Below are 20,233 nucleotides of genomic sequence, written 5' to 3' on the forward strand. Positions count from 1 at the left end.
GTAAGTAGTAGAAGGCTTAGCAATTTTTATTGAAGTATATATGAAAAAGATGTTCTATAATAATAGCCAGTGCACAGTTTTATTCAAAGCGAATTTTCCTAATTTGCACTCGTACGCATTTAGTGAGTTAAATTTCGCATTAACTGTTCACACTTAAATGTATTGCCTGCACAAAAAATGCGCTTCAAGAAGAATGAATTTACCTTACTCACAACGAATATTTTAATTTGTTCGTATATAACTTTTAAGGTTAACAATAGGTATAATCATATCATTCGCAATATATTTTGAATCTTACACCTTTCAAAATCAAAGGCATGCAAAGCATCGAGATAAGAAAATACTAGAATCATTGTAAGACTTCTAGTTATCTCAGCTCAATAAAAAAATTGTGCACTTGAATTCTCTTAATCCTAAGGTGTTAGTGTCATTTTTAGAGCAAAGAATGCACAATTTACCTACATACATATATATATATATATATATATAAAACTAAAGGAGCCGAGTAACAGAGTGGGTGTATTTATATATTTGCACAGAAGAGGAAAGTTCAAAATAGCTAATGCTTTAAAGTACATTTGATACTGCAGTTCCAGAGTAAAAAGTTACACCAAGCATAAACAATAATATATTTATATACTTTTGGTGCTGCCGATTGCAACCAAAAAGGCAGGTGCACAATTACATATTATAGCAGTCCTACGCGCAAAATATGAACATTCTGAGGCTACTCGTTTTTGAGTTAAGCGAGATACATACGTACATACAAACATACGTACGTACGTAAAGACGTCACGAAAAAAAAAAACTCTTTTGAATCCCTTTTAAATCCTTTTTTGCAGCCCATTTTGGGAAAGAGTCCTTTATTCTATTCTTAAGAACAGGTTTCACTCAAAAACATTGTTAAATTGCATTCCATAACGGTCAAAATGGATATTTTTGTTGAAATATGATACCCGAAAATTTTCACAATTACAATACTTCCTTTACTCCGTACAAGAAAGTAAAAAAGCGATAAGACGAACAAATGAATAAGTTCACCTCAATGGAAGTGAATAAGTTTGAACTAATCAGGTTGGTTCCTGGTAAACAGGCTGTGGTTGCATGGGGTTTTCATTTCTTCATATGTAATTCGAACAGAAGCAAATTACCTTTAGAACATCTTCTACAGAACTGTATAACCATTAAGCAAAATAACCACATACTTAGGGCATCAAAGAAAAGGGGCACCATAAAAAACGTCCTTAGGAAATCAGGAAAGGGGTCACCACAAAAAGTTCCCACGGCCAATTTCAATGTCCAGTTTAGAAGAAAAGCTTATTTAGTAACGTGGTCCCGTATAGAGTCGATCTTCAAGTCATCATGGATTTGTTTCTAATTAGGTAACGGACATTTATAGTTCTCTTAATCTTATTTCTGCGTCACCTGAAGTTTGTGGAAGACCGCATTTGAGGCTGAGGCCCAAGCTGGGGTTCTTTAGTATAGAACTGCTCTTATAATGCAAAGGTAAATCCTTCTCTTTTTCACTGGGAGACAGTCAGAGTAGGTTTCGAATGACGTTGATTCATTACTTGAAATTTTAGAGTTAACGTAATCCTGAAAAATGATGGCTGTGAAAAATGATGACTTGTATATTTATAATGTTTTTCTATAATGTCGGTCCACGGTGGATAGCTTAAAAGCAATATTGTTTCCAAAAGAGAAAGATTAGAAACCATATTTAGGCTGGGTACAAGAAAGAACCATCCGAAAGCATAGAATTTATGCTCAGCAGCATAGTGAGAAACATAAGATAAGCCCATCTTTTTCCAGTTTTCGATGAGTCTTTTCAAAGACAGGCAAAGTTGTCAGGCAAAAGTTGGTGAACTTTTTTGCAAGTCATAGGAACTACGCATCTTCCCTCGCATTTTACAGATACAGTTTCTTGAAAATGTTTCACTATAGCTTGTTTAATCTCCTGTTTATGTTTCTACTACAAGTGACATGGATCCTTTTGCATGTCACTTGTTATAATACTAGAAGTTCTAGAAAGCAGGGCCTATAGCTAATTCGATAGATGTCACCACACATAATTTTTTTACCTAAAGCTTCAAGACTGTAAAGTTACTTACCATCAAGATTGCTTAAATAAATCTTATAAAATTTACATTTCGATTTATTTGATACTGTTCCTCCAAATAAAGAATATTGCCCAATTTTTTCCTTTCATTGTCTCGTAATTCTTATTTACAGTTGAAGACATTAAAATATATGACTTCTGTGATCCTGCATTAATTAATGCACGAACATGGCATTCAGTGTTATTACCTATTTACATTACAATGAGTTTTTGAAAAAAGTTTCAGGATTAGAAAACGAACTTAAATGTAACATGTCAATACATTGTACATTCTCCTCTGTTGATTCGAGGGACTTGTTTTCACAAACTGAATTATTTTTGTCTTTATTTTTATCATTATTTGTTTTATGTTGTTCCAGACCCATTATCGAAACATGTCTTTTTGAAGATAAAATACACCTCATTAAAACCTTACGGTTCGTTCCATTATGTCCTGATTTCCGACAACAAAAACAAACATTTTACATCAAATGCAATTTTTTTCTTTTGTGCCAGTGACCTATTTTTAGCTGTAAAATATTCAATACTGTTATGTTTACTTACACAAAATGAGCATGCATTATTTAAATTATTTTGTCTAATGACGAATAAATCAGTAACACTAGCAGTTTCCTTATTTGTTTTCGAATTTACCCTTTTGTTTAAAGGATTTATTCCTAAAATTAAAACCTGAAAATGCAACTGAAAAGCGTTGATTAGTTTCGAATAAATTTCATTAAATTTTCGAGGTGATATTCTGGTGCTCCTCCAATTGATTGTCTTTGCCAGACTGGATTCTACCAACGGAAACAGAATTACCTGTTGCTACATCTAGAAATTCTAACGCCCTCAGATGAGTATCTAATCTTTCATAGTGAGTGGAAAGGTATAAAGAGGACGTATTTTGAACGACTAATGACAAAAGATCTCTAATGTAAACTTTTGCCGATTCTTAAATCTTCTAATACTCTCGGATCGCAGGATAACTATCTGTTAATTCCTTCGAAAATGTTTTAATAAACGCATTTAAAAGCAAAAATACTTGCTAGCAACGCTATAAAAATATCAGATTATTTCTTTGAGTTTCAGTTTTAGCAAACCAAGGAGGGGTGGGGAATAACTAATTACAGACATAAACTTTCTACCACAAACTAAGAAACATAAATCATACGTAAAACTACCATATAATTTTTTAAATTAGAAGTGCCGGTAACTAATAGAAGGTCATCAGGACAGGAAAATAAAATTAAATGAATAAAATAATAAATACTGAATAACAAATTAAATTACATGCAAAGAAATAAATTAAGCTAATGACAAAAATTTAAATGCTGGACCTCATCTTGTTTGAGGTTACGATTTTACTTAAAGTCTGAGAAATACGAGGGCTAGGCTCCCATGGATTCCGACTGTGCAGATAAATATTTGTGTATGACTCCAAACACTGTGAGTGTAATAAATAGCATTCAAAGTGAGTTGAATAAGAAGACTACATAAGTAATTTGGTATCCTACTGCATTTAAATCGCGTTAATAATGCAGCATTAAATCTTGAATTTTATTATTTAATTAATGCAGGAAATGTTTCAACGATTCTTCGATAGATGGCGCTACCACAAAATACAGATGTTGAAGACCTTGTGCGTCCTCTTTGATGCATATTTGTAAAGAAAATATGTAAAACCTAAATTTTTATCTTACCAGAGATTAAAAAAAAAAAAAAAAAAAAAAAGAAAACTTTCAGATTTTAAATTACGCCTAAAGGAGCGTTTCTTTAAACTTCTTGTGAGTCACCTTAATTTATTAAATATCATATTCTTCGCACTTCAATTATAAAATTCAATTTAACAGCAATATCACAAAATAATTTTTAAATGAACCTATCTTTAGAATTTCCGATAAACAGTCTTGTGCGTTGGAGATTTTTTTTTTTTTTTTTTTTTTTTTTTTTTTTTTTTTACCTGGCACAGTGTTGCCAATAGATGCTTTGAAATCGTTAAGTTTCTTAATCAAAAATTCGTTAAATTGTTGCAAAATATGAAATAGATAATAAAACAAATTCCAAATTAGCGCTTCCAGATGCCCAAATTCGGTGGAGGATTACGTTATTCAAAATTGGATGGCTTTAGGTACCGTTGTTTTATCCCAATGCGAGAAACATACATACATTTATGCAGATTCTTCATTATTTAATTTCTTTAAATATAACACAGGGCGATAATATTTGGTGGCAACAATTTGAAAAATGAAACGGACACTTAAAGTTTCAGACGCAAAATACCGAAACTAAATAAATAGCCCTTCTGGGCTAACGCCTTTTGTGTTAAAAATGTAGGATAAATTTATTGAATTATATTTCAGCAAATTAATTTTAGAAATTTTACGCAGCAGTAAATTGAAATAACAAATACAAAATAAAGGTAAGTAATTAGAAGAAATATGACTTTAAATTTAGCATTCTAAAATTTCGCACTTAAAGAGGATTTATTTAAAAATTTCCATTAACTAATTTATTACATTTTTTATGTTTTTGTAGCACTCAGTATTCAACTTCTTGCATTTCAAATGCGTAAGATAAAATTGTCTCAAAGGAATAACAAAAGCAAGAGAATATATTGAAAATATTAGAATTTCTCAATCACTGAAATTTATTTAATGTAGGATAAAACTCAATTAATTTCTTAAAACATTTTGTGGTAGGTGGGGGGATTCAGAAGCATACCCAATTTTCGTCATTTGGACATCAAGCCGAAACAGCGATACCTGATAATGATTTCTTGCCTCACATACAGACAACGAAAGAAAAGCGCCGTGTGAAAACATGTGAAAATGTTTGCGAGATATGAAAAGGAAACACGCCAATCCAAAATTTAAATTTATGCGAAATAACATTACGAATTAAATTAATTAAATGCCGCCGAAAAGCTCCATGAGTTTTGAAGGACAATGATGCTAGTCTTTTTTCTAAAAAAGCACACTTCGAAAACAAAAGCTCCCTATTACAGATACTTGGTGAAAAAAGATATTCTGGCTGTTTAAGTCAAGACATATACATATACACATAATATAATTAAGAAAGACGTGAATTGCACATAATTAATATCCTTCCATAATGGCCAACTTATTAACAGGAAAACACAAAATAATATAATAGATTCCGAAACCTTTTAAATCAAGACTGAAATAAAAGTAAATTAATGTAAAATAAAAAAAACTTATAAAATATTACGTAAATTTTTTTATGGTTTTTATTTGATTACGGTAAAGCACAAGAGAGCTATCTGCCTAAGGAAAGGGACGCTTCATGGCGGACTTTCTGAGGACAAGTTACACAAAAGGAAAACAACGAAAACGCTCATGCAACCAACCTGTTCGCCGGGATTCGAATCCCGGATCGAAATACCAGTGTTGAGCGACTTTTACCGCTCGTTCGCTGGCGGACTAGTAAGAGGTGAAGGTTACATCTTAAGGAATGAATTCAGATAATATCAGATTTGAGCGTAACTGAAGAATTTTTCAGTTTCTTATAATTTTTTTGTTTTACATTGATTTATTCTTATTTAGTTCATTTTAATTATTTTAAATTAATTCATTTAATTAATTTTCTGGAATTAGATTTGTTTCCCATCCAGATATAATTCAAGAGCAGTGGTTCTGTTTAAACTTCTTTTGGGTGCTCCTTGACAAAGACCAAAAAATTTTCAAGTGTTATTTAATATTGTGTGAATTTTGTTTTATTTCATTTCAATTAATTTTATTTCAATTTTGATTTTAAAGTTGTTGGAATATATTGTATTATTTTATACTTTCCTGTTGGTAAGTTTGCCACTATGGAACGATATTAATTTTGTGTAATTTATCTCTTTCTTGATTATTTAACTAACTCTGCAGCATTTTGTACACCATTAATAATAATTATTAATTGTTGTTTGTAGAGACAGTAGGTTTATTTTAAAGCAGGAGTCGTGCAAAATGAGGAGTGTCCTCACCCGGACTCGAACCACGGCCCTTTCGAATACGCGTCGAGCCTGCTGACTACTACACCATGAAGGCCTGCTAAGAAGGTGGGAGACATACCTTATATACTCCCCCCTTTTAAGGGGCAATTGGAAGTTAGGGGACCCAATCGCCAAATCCTTGTGTCGGAGAATCATCATCCACCACCATTTTAATTCGGGCGCCACTGTAGTGTCATTATGAATTTTTTGAAAGTAGGAATGATGAAAAATGAGCAATGCCCTCGCCGGGACTCGAACCACGGACCTCTCGAATACGCGCCGAGTGTGCTGACCACTACACCACGACGGCATGCTAAGAATTGGGTGAAATACCTTATATGTTAATTAAAGTTTTTTAAAATTCTTGATACATAATCTCTCTTCCACCATATATATATATTAAAAGATTACATATAGACTAAAATGATTTTAAGTCAAAGGGTTCTTTTTTTTTTTTCCAAACTATGAATGAAATAAAAATTTTTCAATAAATAATTATGTAATCTGTTCAATAAGTAATTAAGTAACCTCTCATGATGACGTACCTCGTAAAGTGCCTTAAAGTAATTCATGTGTTTTTACGTCGCCCATCCGGGATAGCGGTTAACATAGCTGGCTGCCGTACCGAAGGCCCGGGTTCAATCCTGGAGAAGGCATGGATTTTTGTGCGTGTATAGAGTCTGTGCGGCATGGGTGCACTCTAAATATGCGGCGAGCCGAAAGTCCTCTCGAGAAGTTGGTGGTAAGGGAAGAGGGGGGGAGACCCTCGTATCCGTTCTCCGCAGAGCTCTCCATCAAAATTTGGGGGGGGGCGGAACTGAGCAGAGTCGTACCTGTAGGGTGTGGCACGATGAATTTCGTGGATGTTACTGTCAAACAAGTGAGATAAGTTAAGACAAGTCATAACATGTATTTTTAAGGAAAAATTAAAATTTTGCTCAGAATATTGTCGATATTATCGTGTATGAAGATACACATTTTTTCAGGAAAGAAAGGAACTACTACTATATTGTGTTTTGCGAAGTTAACGATTACGTGGGAGATACTACCATATGCTCATAGTCATTCCTTGAGTTTCTTGCCATATATGGCTTTTTTGCAGAAAGCGAGTATTATTATTAGTTTTACTAAATAGTGCTTCAATGCAAATATGGGCTTTCTACTGTTCTAATAATACCGGCGACGTATAATTCATTTCTTAAACACATTTCTGCATTATGTATAAGTTGTAATTTTCAGTAATTACCTGCTTTCGCTCAGAAACATTTTTTTCTTCTCAATTAGTATGAGTACAAATTTTGATAATGTAATTTACGTTTCTTTTCACACATCCTCATATCAAGAAATAAATTTAAGGCAGTTTAATATTCCAGGAAGATGCTAGTATAATTCCCGGGAATAAAATTCGTCAGCGCAGCAGTCTATTCTCAGCGAGAATATTGGGAAGCGAAAATCCTGGAAAGATATCTTTGTGTGGCTTGAGAATGACTACTCTTTTTTTTTTTTTTTTTTGTATTGACGGCAGGTGTATAAAAACCTCGTAATATTTCGATGAATTTCAGATAACTTTTAAATGCACTAAAAATATTTCAAAGTACCGGGTGATCCAAAAGTCTGTTAACATTTGAAAATTCAATAATTCACGAAATGATTCAGGTAGAGAGATGAAAATTGACAGACATGTTTCAAATGACATGGGGTTTTATTGAAAGGAGGGGGGGGGCAGGCCAACATAATAGTGCTGGGCAGCAAAATGTTAGTGACGCCTCATGAGATTCGTGAACGAAGTGAGCTGTAGTCAGAGAGGGAATCAATCCCTTCATGATTTTGTCACCACCTTTCTATCCTCGCCTCCGAGTGTTGGTCACGGTGCGATGTGGATTTATCACATCACTCGTGATCGGACTCTTTTTCTTCGATTAAATGCGTAATTCTGCCATTCAAATTGTCAGTGTGACGGATGCGAGGTACGCTGATATGTTATAGAGTCGCATCATCTCTAGTCTGGCTGATAAACACCTGTTGGATGGTACGACTTTTATGCAGGATGGCGCTCCACCCCATATTCCAGGCAGTTTCTCACATTACCTACAGAAATGTTGTACAGTGCTGTTAACAACACCGTCTTTCGTCTGAAGGTATTGCTGACGAATGACGGCTGACATGTTGAACATTAGTTATAAAGAACATATTATTTGCTAAAAATCAATTGTTACGCTAATTATTACGAAGCGCCATTTGTTGGCCATTTTAAGCTCCCCCCTTTTTTTACCAAATGGTAGGCACTTACTTATAACGGTATTGGCCACTACGAAGGCCAGAAGCGGTGACCATTTTATTGTTGAGGCACCTAATAGGCGGCCACCGTTCTCTCCTATGAAGGGACAGACAATTTTACATCCATGTCTTCTTCCGGATTCGAATCCGTGCCCTTTGCTATCGCAGTCAGGCTGCCCTAACCACTATACCGCCTGAGCGACTTTAAAGCACCCCCCCTTTTTTTTTTGCTTTCAATAGAAATCCCATGACATTTCAAACATGTGTCCCAGTTTTTACCTCTCTACCTACATTATTCAGTGAATTATTGAAATTTTGAAATGTTAACAAACTTTTGGGTCACCCGCTATGCTGCACAGCGTTTATGCTATGCAACATGCATTTCATATGTTTATATGTTGCACAGCGTTAGAATGCAACATGTAAACTAACTCCAAATTTCAACTTTTTTAGGGGGGGGCATCATGAACATAATTTATACCTGCAATTTATACCTTAAACACTGATTAATTTCGTGTTATATATGCATATATTTTAAATATGTAATTTTTCAGACTTATTGTATTTCTATAGGTATCAGTAAAACTCGGGATTTAAAAATATATTAACTACATTACTTTTAGAATACGTTAATAATAATTATTAATCGTTGCCAATTAATTTTTTTCTAAATTTCTGCTGCGTTATCTCTCTTCCACCATATATATATTAAAAACTTACATGCAAACTAAAATGATTTTAAGTCATTTTTTCCCCCCCACAGAACAAAAAATATTGTATTTCCCATAGAATTTTCCATAAAACAAAAAATATTATATTTAAGAATTTAGAGTTAAAAATATATGTCATACATAATGCATTCTTATCTCGTTTAATTGACAGCATTCACCAGCTGTCACGTGTAACATTCTCAGCAAAATTAGCTAAATTTAATATAATAGTACTTTGCAGAATAACCTCGAACAAAAACTATGAATTCAGTGGGGGCTTTTGCTGTCAACTGCAGACAGTTTTCGATAAAAGCGGGAAGAAAACGCAGTCTAGCGCACAGCATGTCGCGTAAACATTGAGAAACTTGTTGAAAGAAACTGATTGCGAACTTTCGGGAAAAGGTTACTTCTTTTCAACGAAGGACAATTTTCACGTCCTCTAATAATGTCTAGAAGAGCAAAGGATGTTATGAGTGCACGATTTTGATGAAAGAAAACACGCTGTATGTAGGCGTACGTATGGACTAATTACAGCAACGTTGCTTTAATTAATCGATATGTCTACGCTGTTGTTTTCTTGATTGATATTAGTTTTACGTCGCGTGTTACTGTTTACCACATATAGGCAAATATATATATATATAAGGAAGAGTCTGTCTGTCTGTGTGTCTTTCGTTTGTGCTGCGCGTAAGCTAATAGACCCAGGGCTACAAAATTGGGTACATAGTAGGTGCATCTAGACAGAGTCACGGCAACTCAAAGCGATGTTTTTAAAATTCGAATCATATTTTTTTTTAATTTTATGTTTTTTGATGAAATCGCATCAAATCGATAATTCTCTCTCGTTATATCAGCAACAATGGCACCGAACCATTATTGCTGATATAAGCTTAGTGGAATTTATTTAGTGAGAAATGTTTATAGAGAATTTTTACAATGAATATTTTGCAGTCATGTTTACATCACAGTGAATGTCATTTACAGTCTTCTTGGCATTTACATGCATATAGGTATGAAGTTTAATAGTTCAAGAGTCCAGTAAAATTTCAATAATTCGAAATTCAAAGTTCAATATTTCAAGATTTAGTAAAAGTTCAATAGTACAATAAAGTAAAATAGATCAAAAGTTCTTCAGATCTAAAGTTGTAAAGTTCAGTATTAAGTTCTTTTGATCGAAGATTCAGTATTTTCTTAAATTAAGTTCGGTGTTTCAAATGATCGTAATTATAGAGGGTCTCAGTTGATTGAGTACTCGTACAAATCAGTTCTAGTTTCAATTTAGGTCTTGGTCCGAATAATATGTCTTTTTTAAAGCCTTTTTTAAAGGAATTAGTTGATGAAAAGTTAATATATAGTAAGTTAGTTTAAGTTCGCAGTTAGTTAGTAGTGTTCACAGTATAAGTTATATACTGTGAGCACTTGCGTTGCGACCACTTTCCTAATACAACCAACCACCTGTGAAACCGATCAGAACATCAGTATTGAACAGCATCTCCTTAAGGCGACCGCCTCCTCATGGAAACCAAAATCATTTGGAAGTATGAATGTTAGAGAGGGTTCACTGTAATATTATTCTAGTAACCATCGAATGTAAAAGTTGAAAGCCAGAAAAAAGTAGCCATTGCTGAAAGAAATAAGAATTTCTAAGGGTGGAATAGACTAGAATTTTTAATTAATTGTTAGTTCAAAGAGATAATTTGCCTAGAAGGACTATTGATTTCGTTTTGGCATTTTGCTGCAACTCACGATAAGCGTTGTTTTATATTTCAAATTGTTATCACCAAATATCATTGCCCTGTATTATATTTAAAGAAATTAAACACTGAAGAGTCTGCATAAATGTATGCATGTTTCTCGCATGGTGATAAAACAACGGTACCTAGCGCCATCCAATTTTGTATAACGTAATCTTCCACCGAATATGGGCATGTGGAAGCCCTAATTTGAATTTGAAATTTGTTTTATGATCGATTTCATATTTTGTAACACTTCAACGAATTTTTGAAACAAACTCAACGATTTGAAAGCGAACAATGGCAACACTGTACGGGGGAAGGAACCTTTTTATCTCCAGCGTGCAAGACTCTGTATCGGAAATTCTAAAAATATGCTCATTTAGATATTATTTTGCGATATTGTTGGCGAACTGAATTTTATGGTTTGAGTACGTAGAACATGATATATAATAAATAAAGGTATAAGGTATTTCTCCCACTTCCCTAGCGTGCCTTCGTGGCGTAACGGTAGCACGCTGGGCCGGTATTCCAGAGGTCCGTGGTTCGATTCCCGGCGAAGGCGGTTGCTAATTTTTCATCTGTCCGGCTTCCAAAAAAATCCTAATGACTCTACAAGTGGCGCCCGAACTAAAAGGGTTGTGGATGATGATTCTCCGCACCCAGGATTTGGCGACTAGGTCCCCTAAAACCCTAGTCGCTCTTTAAAAAGGGGAGTATATAAGGTATTTCTCATACTTCTCTAGCGTGCCTTTGTGGTGTAACGGTAGAATGCTGGACCGGTATTCCAGAGGTCCATGGTTCGTTTCGCCGGCGATGGCGGTTGCTAATTTTTCATGTCTCCGGCCTCCAAAAAAATCCTAATGACTCTACAAAGGTAACACATAAAACGTTAAGAAATCTCTCCTTTGGACGTAATTTAAAATCTGAATAGAGCTTCAAAGAGGCTGGACTTCTACTTCCACCCTAGTTTTGAGGGATAGCACCCCGGGGGGACTGAGGGTGCCACCCTCTACCCTTCCACCAGAACACACTAGAGGACTTTCGACCCGCCGTATATTTAGAGTGCCCTCATGCCGCCCTATACACTTACAAACATCCATGGCTTCTGCGGAAATCGAACTCGGGCTCTTCGGTACCGCAATAGGCTCCCCTAACCACTAAACCGTCTGCACGGCATTTTCAGTAATAATTTAACTATTAAGAATTATTCAACTAAAATGCGCTATATTTCGGATTTTTAAGGTTAAAACATTGATTGTGAGTTAAGTTAACTGAAATTTAAAAAGCCACCAAATATAAATGAACTTCTTGAGCTTCTAATTGCATTGCATTGCACACATTTTTCCCCGTTGTGAATAAAAACTAAGAAATAAATCGCAAACATTCTTGATTCATTTAATTAAATTCTAAAAAAACAGAGAAATTTTATGAAAAAAAAACACATTAGAACAAATGACATTAATTTTAACATAATAAAAAACCTTAACTAATGATAAAAATAATATTCGTGTAGCATTATGGACGAAGAAAAATCTCCTAATTTCCTTTTAAGATGCAAATAGTTAAACAAGTTTTTTTTAAAATATTGAATACTAATAAATAAACGTTATTTATCATAAAATTCTTAAAGTATGATAAAAGCTTTGCCAAGACCGCGTTATTCTTAATTTCCTTTTTTAAATTAAGTTCCCTTCCGTCAGTAAACCAATAAACTTCTTCAGATTGTGAATAAGATTTTTCCTTGAAAGCTGCTTTCACAGTCCCTCAAAACCCATCAGTTTTGATTGATTATTCAATTTCTTATTATATCATACAATTGGTTTTAGAAATTTTATGAAATTGTTCCTTTTTGTTGTTTCGTTACTTTTTTGTTCAATACATTACGATAGATGTCTTGTTTTTCTCCTTGAGAAGTTCGAAATAGTAGAGGGGTTTTTTCAGAGTTAAAACATTAAGCAATACAAGCACGTTCTTACGGCATCAAGGAAAGGGGGTAACCACGAAAAGGTGTTCGGTGTTCAGGAAAGGGGTCACCGAAATTTTGTTTATTGCCTGTTTTACTATGGAATGCATGGTGCAGCTAAAAATCAAGAGAGGAAGAATGAAGAAAAAAACTGGCTTAATGTGCGAAACATCAAAATCTTTTAGATGCTCATTGCCTCAAAAAATCTTAATCTGGCTCGGGATTCTATGACAGTTCGCCAATATTGATTTCGAACATGTGCAGGGCAATTTTTGTTTTTTGATATGTTAGAACTGTTGTTAAGTTGTTTTGGACTAATCTTCTTGATTTTAACATAGTTTAGATTAGATAAAAGAAACTATTGTGGCCAAACGCAGGGGGTTGCTTCTGCCGTTGGCCAAAGGCCTTGGGCATTTTATACTGGGCAAGGCAGCTTACAAGAGTCTGAGCACAGAGCTAACATATCCCACTACTCCTCTCCGACACTGGCTAAGAATCATACTATGACAATAGCAAGAACCCGTTCCTACCGGCTGAATGGGAAGCCTATGCTGTCCCGAACGATAGTGGCTACGGCCATCTGAGTAGGTAGTGTGACGGCCATGAACAAGGTGTCATAGTCTTTGATGCCTGCCCTGTCGTCGTCTCCGACACCCGAGATTTGACGAGCGCCCAGTATGCAGTTTAAGCTTTGAGGTCCTAAAAAGAGTTCGTTATAAGTAAGTCTAGGTTCTGGAATTGAGACTTTCAGTTCGCAACAATAAAGAATTTACGGACGTCCTCTCGTGTGGTCTGGTGGAAGGGGAGAGGTTAGGACCACCCCCCTTCCCCGGGGCGCTCTTTCTCAAAACTGGAGCAGGAGTTGAAGTCCAACCTCTTCGAGGCTCTAGCAACCCTGAAATTAATCTAATCTATTCCTTTCACAAAAATGGCCTTGGCTACAAAGAGCTTTAATCCATTCCATTTTTATCATGCCATATGGCCAATTAATTGGTATAAAGTAGTGGTGTAAACATCCGCACAGAGGCGAAAAATTTCGAAGAGTTGAAGTCCTGCAGTTAAATAATGAAATTGATGGACAACGCTGATGAAACAGGACGGCTTCCGTCCTAATGTGGCCTAATAGGCGCCAATCGGAATTAAGTGCCGCTTGATACAGTTGATCTAGTGTTCCTTTTAGTAGCAAATATGGCTCCCATGAGAAGAAACAAATACAGTGCTGGTTTCAAACGCAAAGCCATTCATTTTGCCAAAGAAAATGGAAATCGGGCTGCAACAAGGGTGTTTGGTGTTGGTGAAAGATGGAATGGATGATGATGATGATTTATTTAGTAATGATGGTGAAATGTGACAATGATGGTGAAGATGATAACGGAATATACGTTAAATTGCAGGCTAAAATGTAAGAACCTTCTGTTCTTCAATTTTCAGATTTTAAAGAGCTTAGTCCTAAAACTTTGTAAACACGCTATGTATACAAACCATTTTAGAATGACCTATAATGTTTTAATAAATAAAATCTATTACTATATACGGTGTCTCACAAAAGTGTTCGCCCACTTTAAGAATTTGCAGAAAGCGCGCTGTAACCTGAAATTGAATTCGATTATAAAACCCAATATTTTTTCATATCCTTTCCAAGTGACTTTGAATAAAACTAAACGTTTTAATTTTTTTAATGCTGACTTATTTTCAAAACACGCCACAGAAGTGATCGTACACCGAAACATTTTCGTAAAATTTCATACATAAATAAAATGATCGTTCACCACCTTTTTCTTTATTTTTGCATTTTGGTGACGTTTAAAAATTGTTAGGCTTTTTTACTCGCTTACTTCGTTATATTTTATTTAATATATAAAAACAGTTCGTAGGCGTAAGGAAACAACGAACAGCATTTGAAAATTGATCATTTTTTAATCATTAAGATGGAAATTCGATTCGGAATATCGCTGGATGAGGAAATTTATTCCATTCTACGACACAGTACATGTGATAAAATGCTTTAAAGAAGAAAATCGAATCCAAAATTAAGTGAGAAGTTGTTCGACTCGATGTGACTCAACGTGATCAGAGATTTATAGTTAGAAAATCTGTTAAAAATGCCATGTTTGAGTGTTACGGAATTTACTAAAATCTTTTCTACTTCAAATTTCATTTAAAACTGTTCTAAGAGTACTCAGACCTTGGAAACAAAAGAAAATGTTTTAGAAAAGCAAAAAAATAGAAAACTTAGGATTTCCTTTAAAAATCAATGGTAAATAAGCCCAAAGCGTAATAGAATCATGTCTTAATGCAGTGTAAAGAACGCTCCTGAACTCTACTAGAAAGACCTATGATGCTCTTGACTAGAGAGAACGTCGTTAGCAAACTCCTCACATTACGAGTACTGTAATTCATTTTAACGCCTATTTTAAAGAACTGTGAATGGCAACGACTTAACTGAGGAATACGCATGCGTAAAGGGATGAGATTTCTGTGAGACGCCTGTTAGAGAACAGTTTGGGAAGCTCCGCCAGCGAGCTGAGGTGTGGAGACTAAATTTGTCCAGTGATGACGAGCGCTATCTTCGTTAACGTCTCTGATCGTGTCACCAACTCGGGATATGTACTCAAGTTTTTCTAAATGTATTAATTAAATGTTGTATCTGTGTTATGTTGTGTAATTAAAGTGATGCATCACCAATACCAGTGTTGATTCCGTTTCACTGAAGCATCCACGACGTCACAGCAGGTAAAAGCAAATTTAACTTTTTTAGTTCTGTTGGGCATATAATTGGAGGAAAAAAATATAAGGAGCTTAATTCTAAGACCTTGGTTGGAACAGCAAAGCATGGCAGTGGAGGTGTTCCACAAGAGGAGAAGTGTATCGTCGCAGAGGTGCCTTCAACTCGTCAAACACCACCTTAAACAGGTAGCTGAATCTACACCAGGTAGAACGTACCAATTTCATATGGGAACTGAAACAGCTGACCAGTGCATCAAGTGCAATAATTCAAGTGCAATAATATATCAAAGTACATGTTAAAGTAGTGCACCCACGGAGCACTAAACTCTGAACACTGAACTTGTACCAAATGGAACACTACCTACCTAATTATCGCACTACAACATTCAATACATAATTCAGATATAACACCCTAGGTATCATAAAGCATATGCCAAAACCAACAAGCTCTAAAATGAACATATAACTTCTTGCACTGTAAATAATCTGTAATAGTAAGTATGATAATGTTATGTCCTATGTGTATGTTGTAACAGTATGTTGTGCTGTGTCCTATACGTTGCTAGTGCTATGTCCTATGTTAACCGTAATCAGGTCCCCTGTGGAAGGTTTTGTGCCAAAACCAACAAGCTCTATAATGAACATAACTTCTTGCATTGTAAATAATCTGTAACAGTATGTTAATGCTATGTCCTATTGTAAGGATCTTAAGTTTTACTAACGTTTATTTTATTTTAAATCTTTACTATCACTTCTTATTTTCTACTTCCGGCCAGAATTATAAGCGTTAAGGTTTTTATGCAAAGTTTGGCGATCGCCAAGTATTTAAGTGGTGGCCTTTTGCCAAGCGAGAGAGAGGAAGCAGTGAGTCTAAGCAACCGCTTACCTTAGAAGCTACGCAGTTGCTGTTTGCCTTCCAGGCCAGAGGTTTTAATCCTCTTGATAAATTCAAACGTATTGTAGTGTTCACAGTCTCTGTACTACATACGCTTCCTGTTATTATAAGGCCAATCTTCCACGTTTATTATTCTAAAGTTAAATTAGAGTTTAGTTTTATTTTGATATCTTTTACGTTAGACCCCGAGTGGAGGGTCATTGTATTCCGAAGTACGGAAGTTCTTGTATATAGAGAAAAATAAAGGGTTTTGTATACCCTCCGTCTGTATCCTGTCTACTTACCACAATTAGTGAACATAGCTTTAGTAAGCTCTCTGTTCCGAGTCAGGTCCTTGTATGTTCCCGAAGAAGGTAAGAAGGAACATTGACCCTGATACTATGTGTCGAAGTATGTTGTAACAGTATGTTGTGCTATGCCTTATATGTTGTTAATGCTATGTCCTATGTTTGCCGTAATCAGGTCCCCTGTGGAAGGGGCGGTACGCTAGAGAGGTAGTGCATGGGGGCTATACCATTTTTGTCAATGGCGATGGCGTGGTGCCCCCTGTACTTGTAGAGAGGTAGTGCATGGGGGCTATACCATTTTTGTCAATGGCGATGGCGTCGTGCCCCCTGTACTTGTTCCTGTCCTGTCCTGTATGAGGGGTGCGTATCAGCATGAGGATTAAATAATTTAGTATTTATTTGTGGCACAATGAACCATGATTTTTATTTAAATATTTTAAAAGATAATTTAAAATTATCTGCCCAAAATTTAGATACTGGAAACAACTTGATTTTTTATCAGGGCAACGATCCCATGCACACGGCCCTCAATGTTCGCCATTTGAGTCCATAATTGTCCACAAGTACTGAAAATACTACCTCACTCATCAGGTTTAAACCCAGCATAACACATTTGGGGAGAAATTTAGAGATTAGAGTACAAGGACACAACATTAAAACAAAAACCGGTCTAAAAACAGTAATGATGGAAGAATGGAGGAACAAAGATGATATTACAAAAAAACTGGTGAATTGAATGCAGATGTCACAAAAAACTGGTGAACTTTATGGACAGACATTTGAATGCTGTCATAAATATTGCAGTACATACTACAAAATACTAATTTATTTACTATACACACATTTACTAATGTGTACAGATTTTTTTCTTTTGTGATGTAACTTTTGAGTTATTTTCTTTTTATTGATTTTCAAAAAAGAGTTTTAATATGTTCATAAAATAGTGAATGTAGTTTTGCTAAGAGAAATTTATAGATATTGTTAAAAAAATTTCATTCTAAAATATTAATTTTTATTAAGGAATAAAGCAACATTTGACTGAAACTCTTAAGTGTCCGAACACTTTTGTGAGCCACTGTATATATGTTACGGCGAAACATCGAAATCTGGAGAACGTCGACTTTTACCGGTGAATGTCAACATTCACATAGTCGCTTGGTGTATGTCCGAAATATTTTCCAAATACTCTTATTTCTGACTTACGACGGTCAATGTCGACATTCACTATGTACAAATGGTGAATGTTGAACATATAAGAATATTACATTTTTTTCTCCGTTATTCAGTCGCGAGAAAACGCACTTGAGACTTAAAATAAGAACTTAGGAATATAAGAACTTAAAATACACAGTACATTCAAAATAAGAAAGGAAAATAATAGAAGTTAAAAACTTACTTAATTATACAGTACGTTCTAAATGAGAAAATAAAATAATAATAATAAAAAACTTACTAAATTGTGTGATTCAAATCTTATTTATTGCAACAACCTAAACTATTTTGACATTTTATGACCTCTCTTTTCGACCTACACAAGAGCATATCTGTGATTGTCGACATACACCGATGAGCGTCCGAATGTACAAGAATGTAATGCAATATTCGATCTTTCACCGACGTACTATTTAATGAATGTTGACATTCTCCAATTTCGGTCTTTCACGGTAACATATATATAGAGAAAAAAGTAATTTTGTTTAAAATAATTCTTTCGGAAAATAACTTTAAAAACAACTTATTCTTAAATTATTCTTTACATTCTAGAAAACATACTTTATAAACTTATTACTTTATTACTTTCAAACATACTTTTACTGGCAATAAAACATACCTTAAATTCAGTTATAAGCAGAATTGCATAAATTTACTTCTAAAAAAGAAGAGGATTGAACAGAGATACATTAGTTTCTCTAAAACAGAAAAAATCGCATAAAGTTATATTTTAACTTACTTTAAAAATTTCGAATTCGACGTCAGTTCTCGAAGAACTTTATCCATTTCTCCTTTGGTCGGATGCATCATGTTTAGCTGGAAATCGTGCGTATTCTTCGAAATCTTGGAAAAATATTTCATTTATTTCCGAATAATCCTAGTTTCCATATTTGCGATCTTGAATATGTCTCCTTGAAAGAACGTTTTATAACAAAATTTCACTACGGCGGAAACCACACTTTCTCGCTCAAGCACATAATAAAGTTATTTCAAAAAATTCCACGGCGGCTTGTTATCCTTCAGCAGGTCAACGATCGCAGACGATAACTGAATGAAGATAATATCTGTTCCCAATGGTATTACTATATTTAGAGAAAATATTTTATCAACAACAGTCGCTTCACTCTATGCGAAGATGAAAAGATAGCTGTAATTTTTAATCTCATGTTCTAATTAATCGACTTCTGCAAATGCCGCTCTTATTAGATAAAAATGGCCAACATGTTTTTGTCAGCTGGATCTTGAGAAAGCAATTTTTGATCAACTAACCTAAATCTAAACGTTTACCGTGCCATCAAGATCAACTAAGATTCATTCTTAAAGTATTCTGGAATATTACATGTAGAAGCAAAAAACTGATTATTTAAATTTCATTTGAACTGCCAGTTATTGACAAAAGCGAAAAAACAGAATTTAATCGAAACGCCAAACAAATGTTCTTAAAAACTTTTCAAAAATCAGTAAAAGCCACATCGCTTGGCAGATACATGTGCACGAGAAACCCTCCGGGTAGGAAATGCAAAAGCTAGTATTCCCACTTTCCGCCCCCCCTTTTTTTTAACTTTATTTACTTATTTGTTTGTTTCTTAGCTTTTTGCGGATCGCCCCCACAAATGACTCTTCTTAGTGGGAGTCAGCGTTTTCCTTAGTTAGTCTTTTTTCCGCTTTAGTTTTTACCCAAACGAATACGACTACGCTGCAACGTCACTTCCAGATGTTTTTAGGGTTGTCACTTGAGGCGGTGACGGCACATTTTCGATTCAAATTGCAAATTTTTCCGAAACGCACTTTTCAAAAAATAAACTTATTTCGGCTTTCTCACAACGATGTGAATGTTACATTTCTCTCGTTATTATGGGATGCGTTGGGCGTTGAAGCATTAGTTACGAAGAAACAGTAATATATTAAATTAATGAAGGGTATTTAAAATAACAGTAATAATAAATAAAAAATATATTTTTCTTTATTATTATTATTATTTATAAATTTGTAATTTTTTATATTTTTAACGCTTTTTAGCGTTTTGTGCGTTACCTTTAATTATTTAATATCACGTTTTTCGCACTTAAACCATAAAATTCAATTCAACGACAATATCACAAAATATTTAAAAGAGTATACCTTTAGAATTTCCGATAAACAGTCTCGCGTACTGAAGATATTTATTTATTTTTTAAATTTTTTATTTTATTTTATTTATTTATTATATTTATTTATTTAATTTTATTTATTTATTTATTTTTTGTACAGTTTTGTCATGGCTCGCTTTGAAATCGTTGAGTTTCTTAATCAAAAACTCATACTTTACAAAATATGAAATAGATAAGAAAA

The 20,233-nt window shown here is 34.4% G+C and overlaps 1 protein-coding gene across 3 annotated transcripts in view; it reads right to left on the reverse strand.

The window, feature by feature from the left end:
• Positions 1 to 20,233, reverse strand: part of LOC118197654 (rap guanine nucleotide exchange factor 2-like) — a 303,724-nt gene that overhangs the window by 225,494 nt on the left and 57,997 nt on the right. For 2 of the 3 annotated variants that reach the window (XM_085821203.1, XM_085821202.1), the window contains exon 1: positions 18,642 to 19,392. The exons of the other annotated variant lie outside the window; for it this stretch is intronic. In XM_085821203.1, coding sequence (XP_085677329.1) covers positions 18,642 to 18,763 — 122 coding nt within the window. In that variant the 5' untranslated portion in view covers positions 18,764 to 19,392. Of the gene's footprint in view, positions 1 to 18,641; positions 19,393 to 20,233 lie in introns of those variants that run through there. 3 annotated transcript variants of the gene reach the window in all.

The sequence above is a fragment of the Stegodyphus dumicola genome, chromosome 7, assembly GCF_044657685.1.
Source record: "Stegodyphus dumicola isolate Sdum_Otavi_A_Nest chromosome 7, ASM4465768v1".
Taxonomy (NCBI): Eukaryota; Metazoa; Arthropoda; class Arachnida; order Araneae; family Eresidae; genus Stegodyphus; species Stegodyphus dumicola.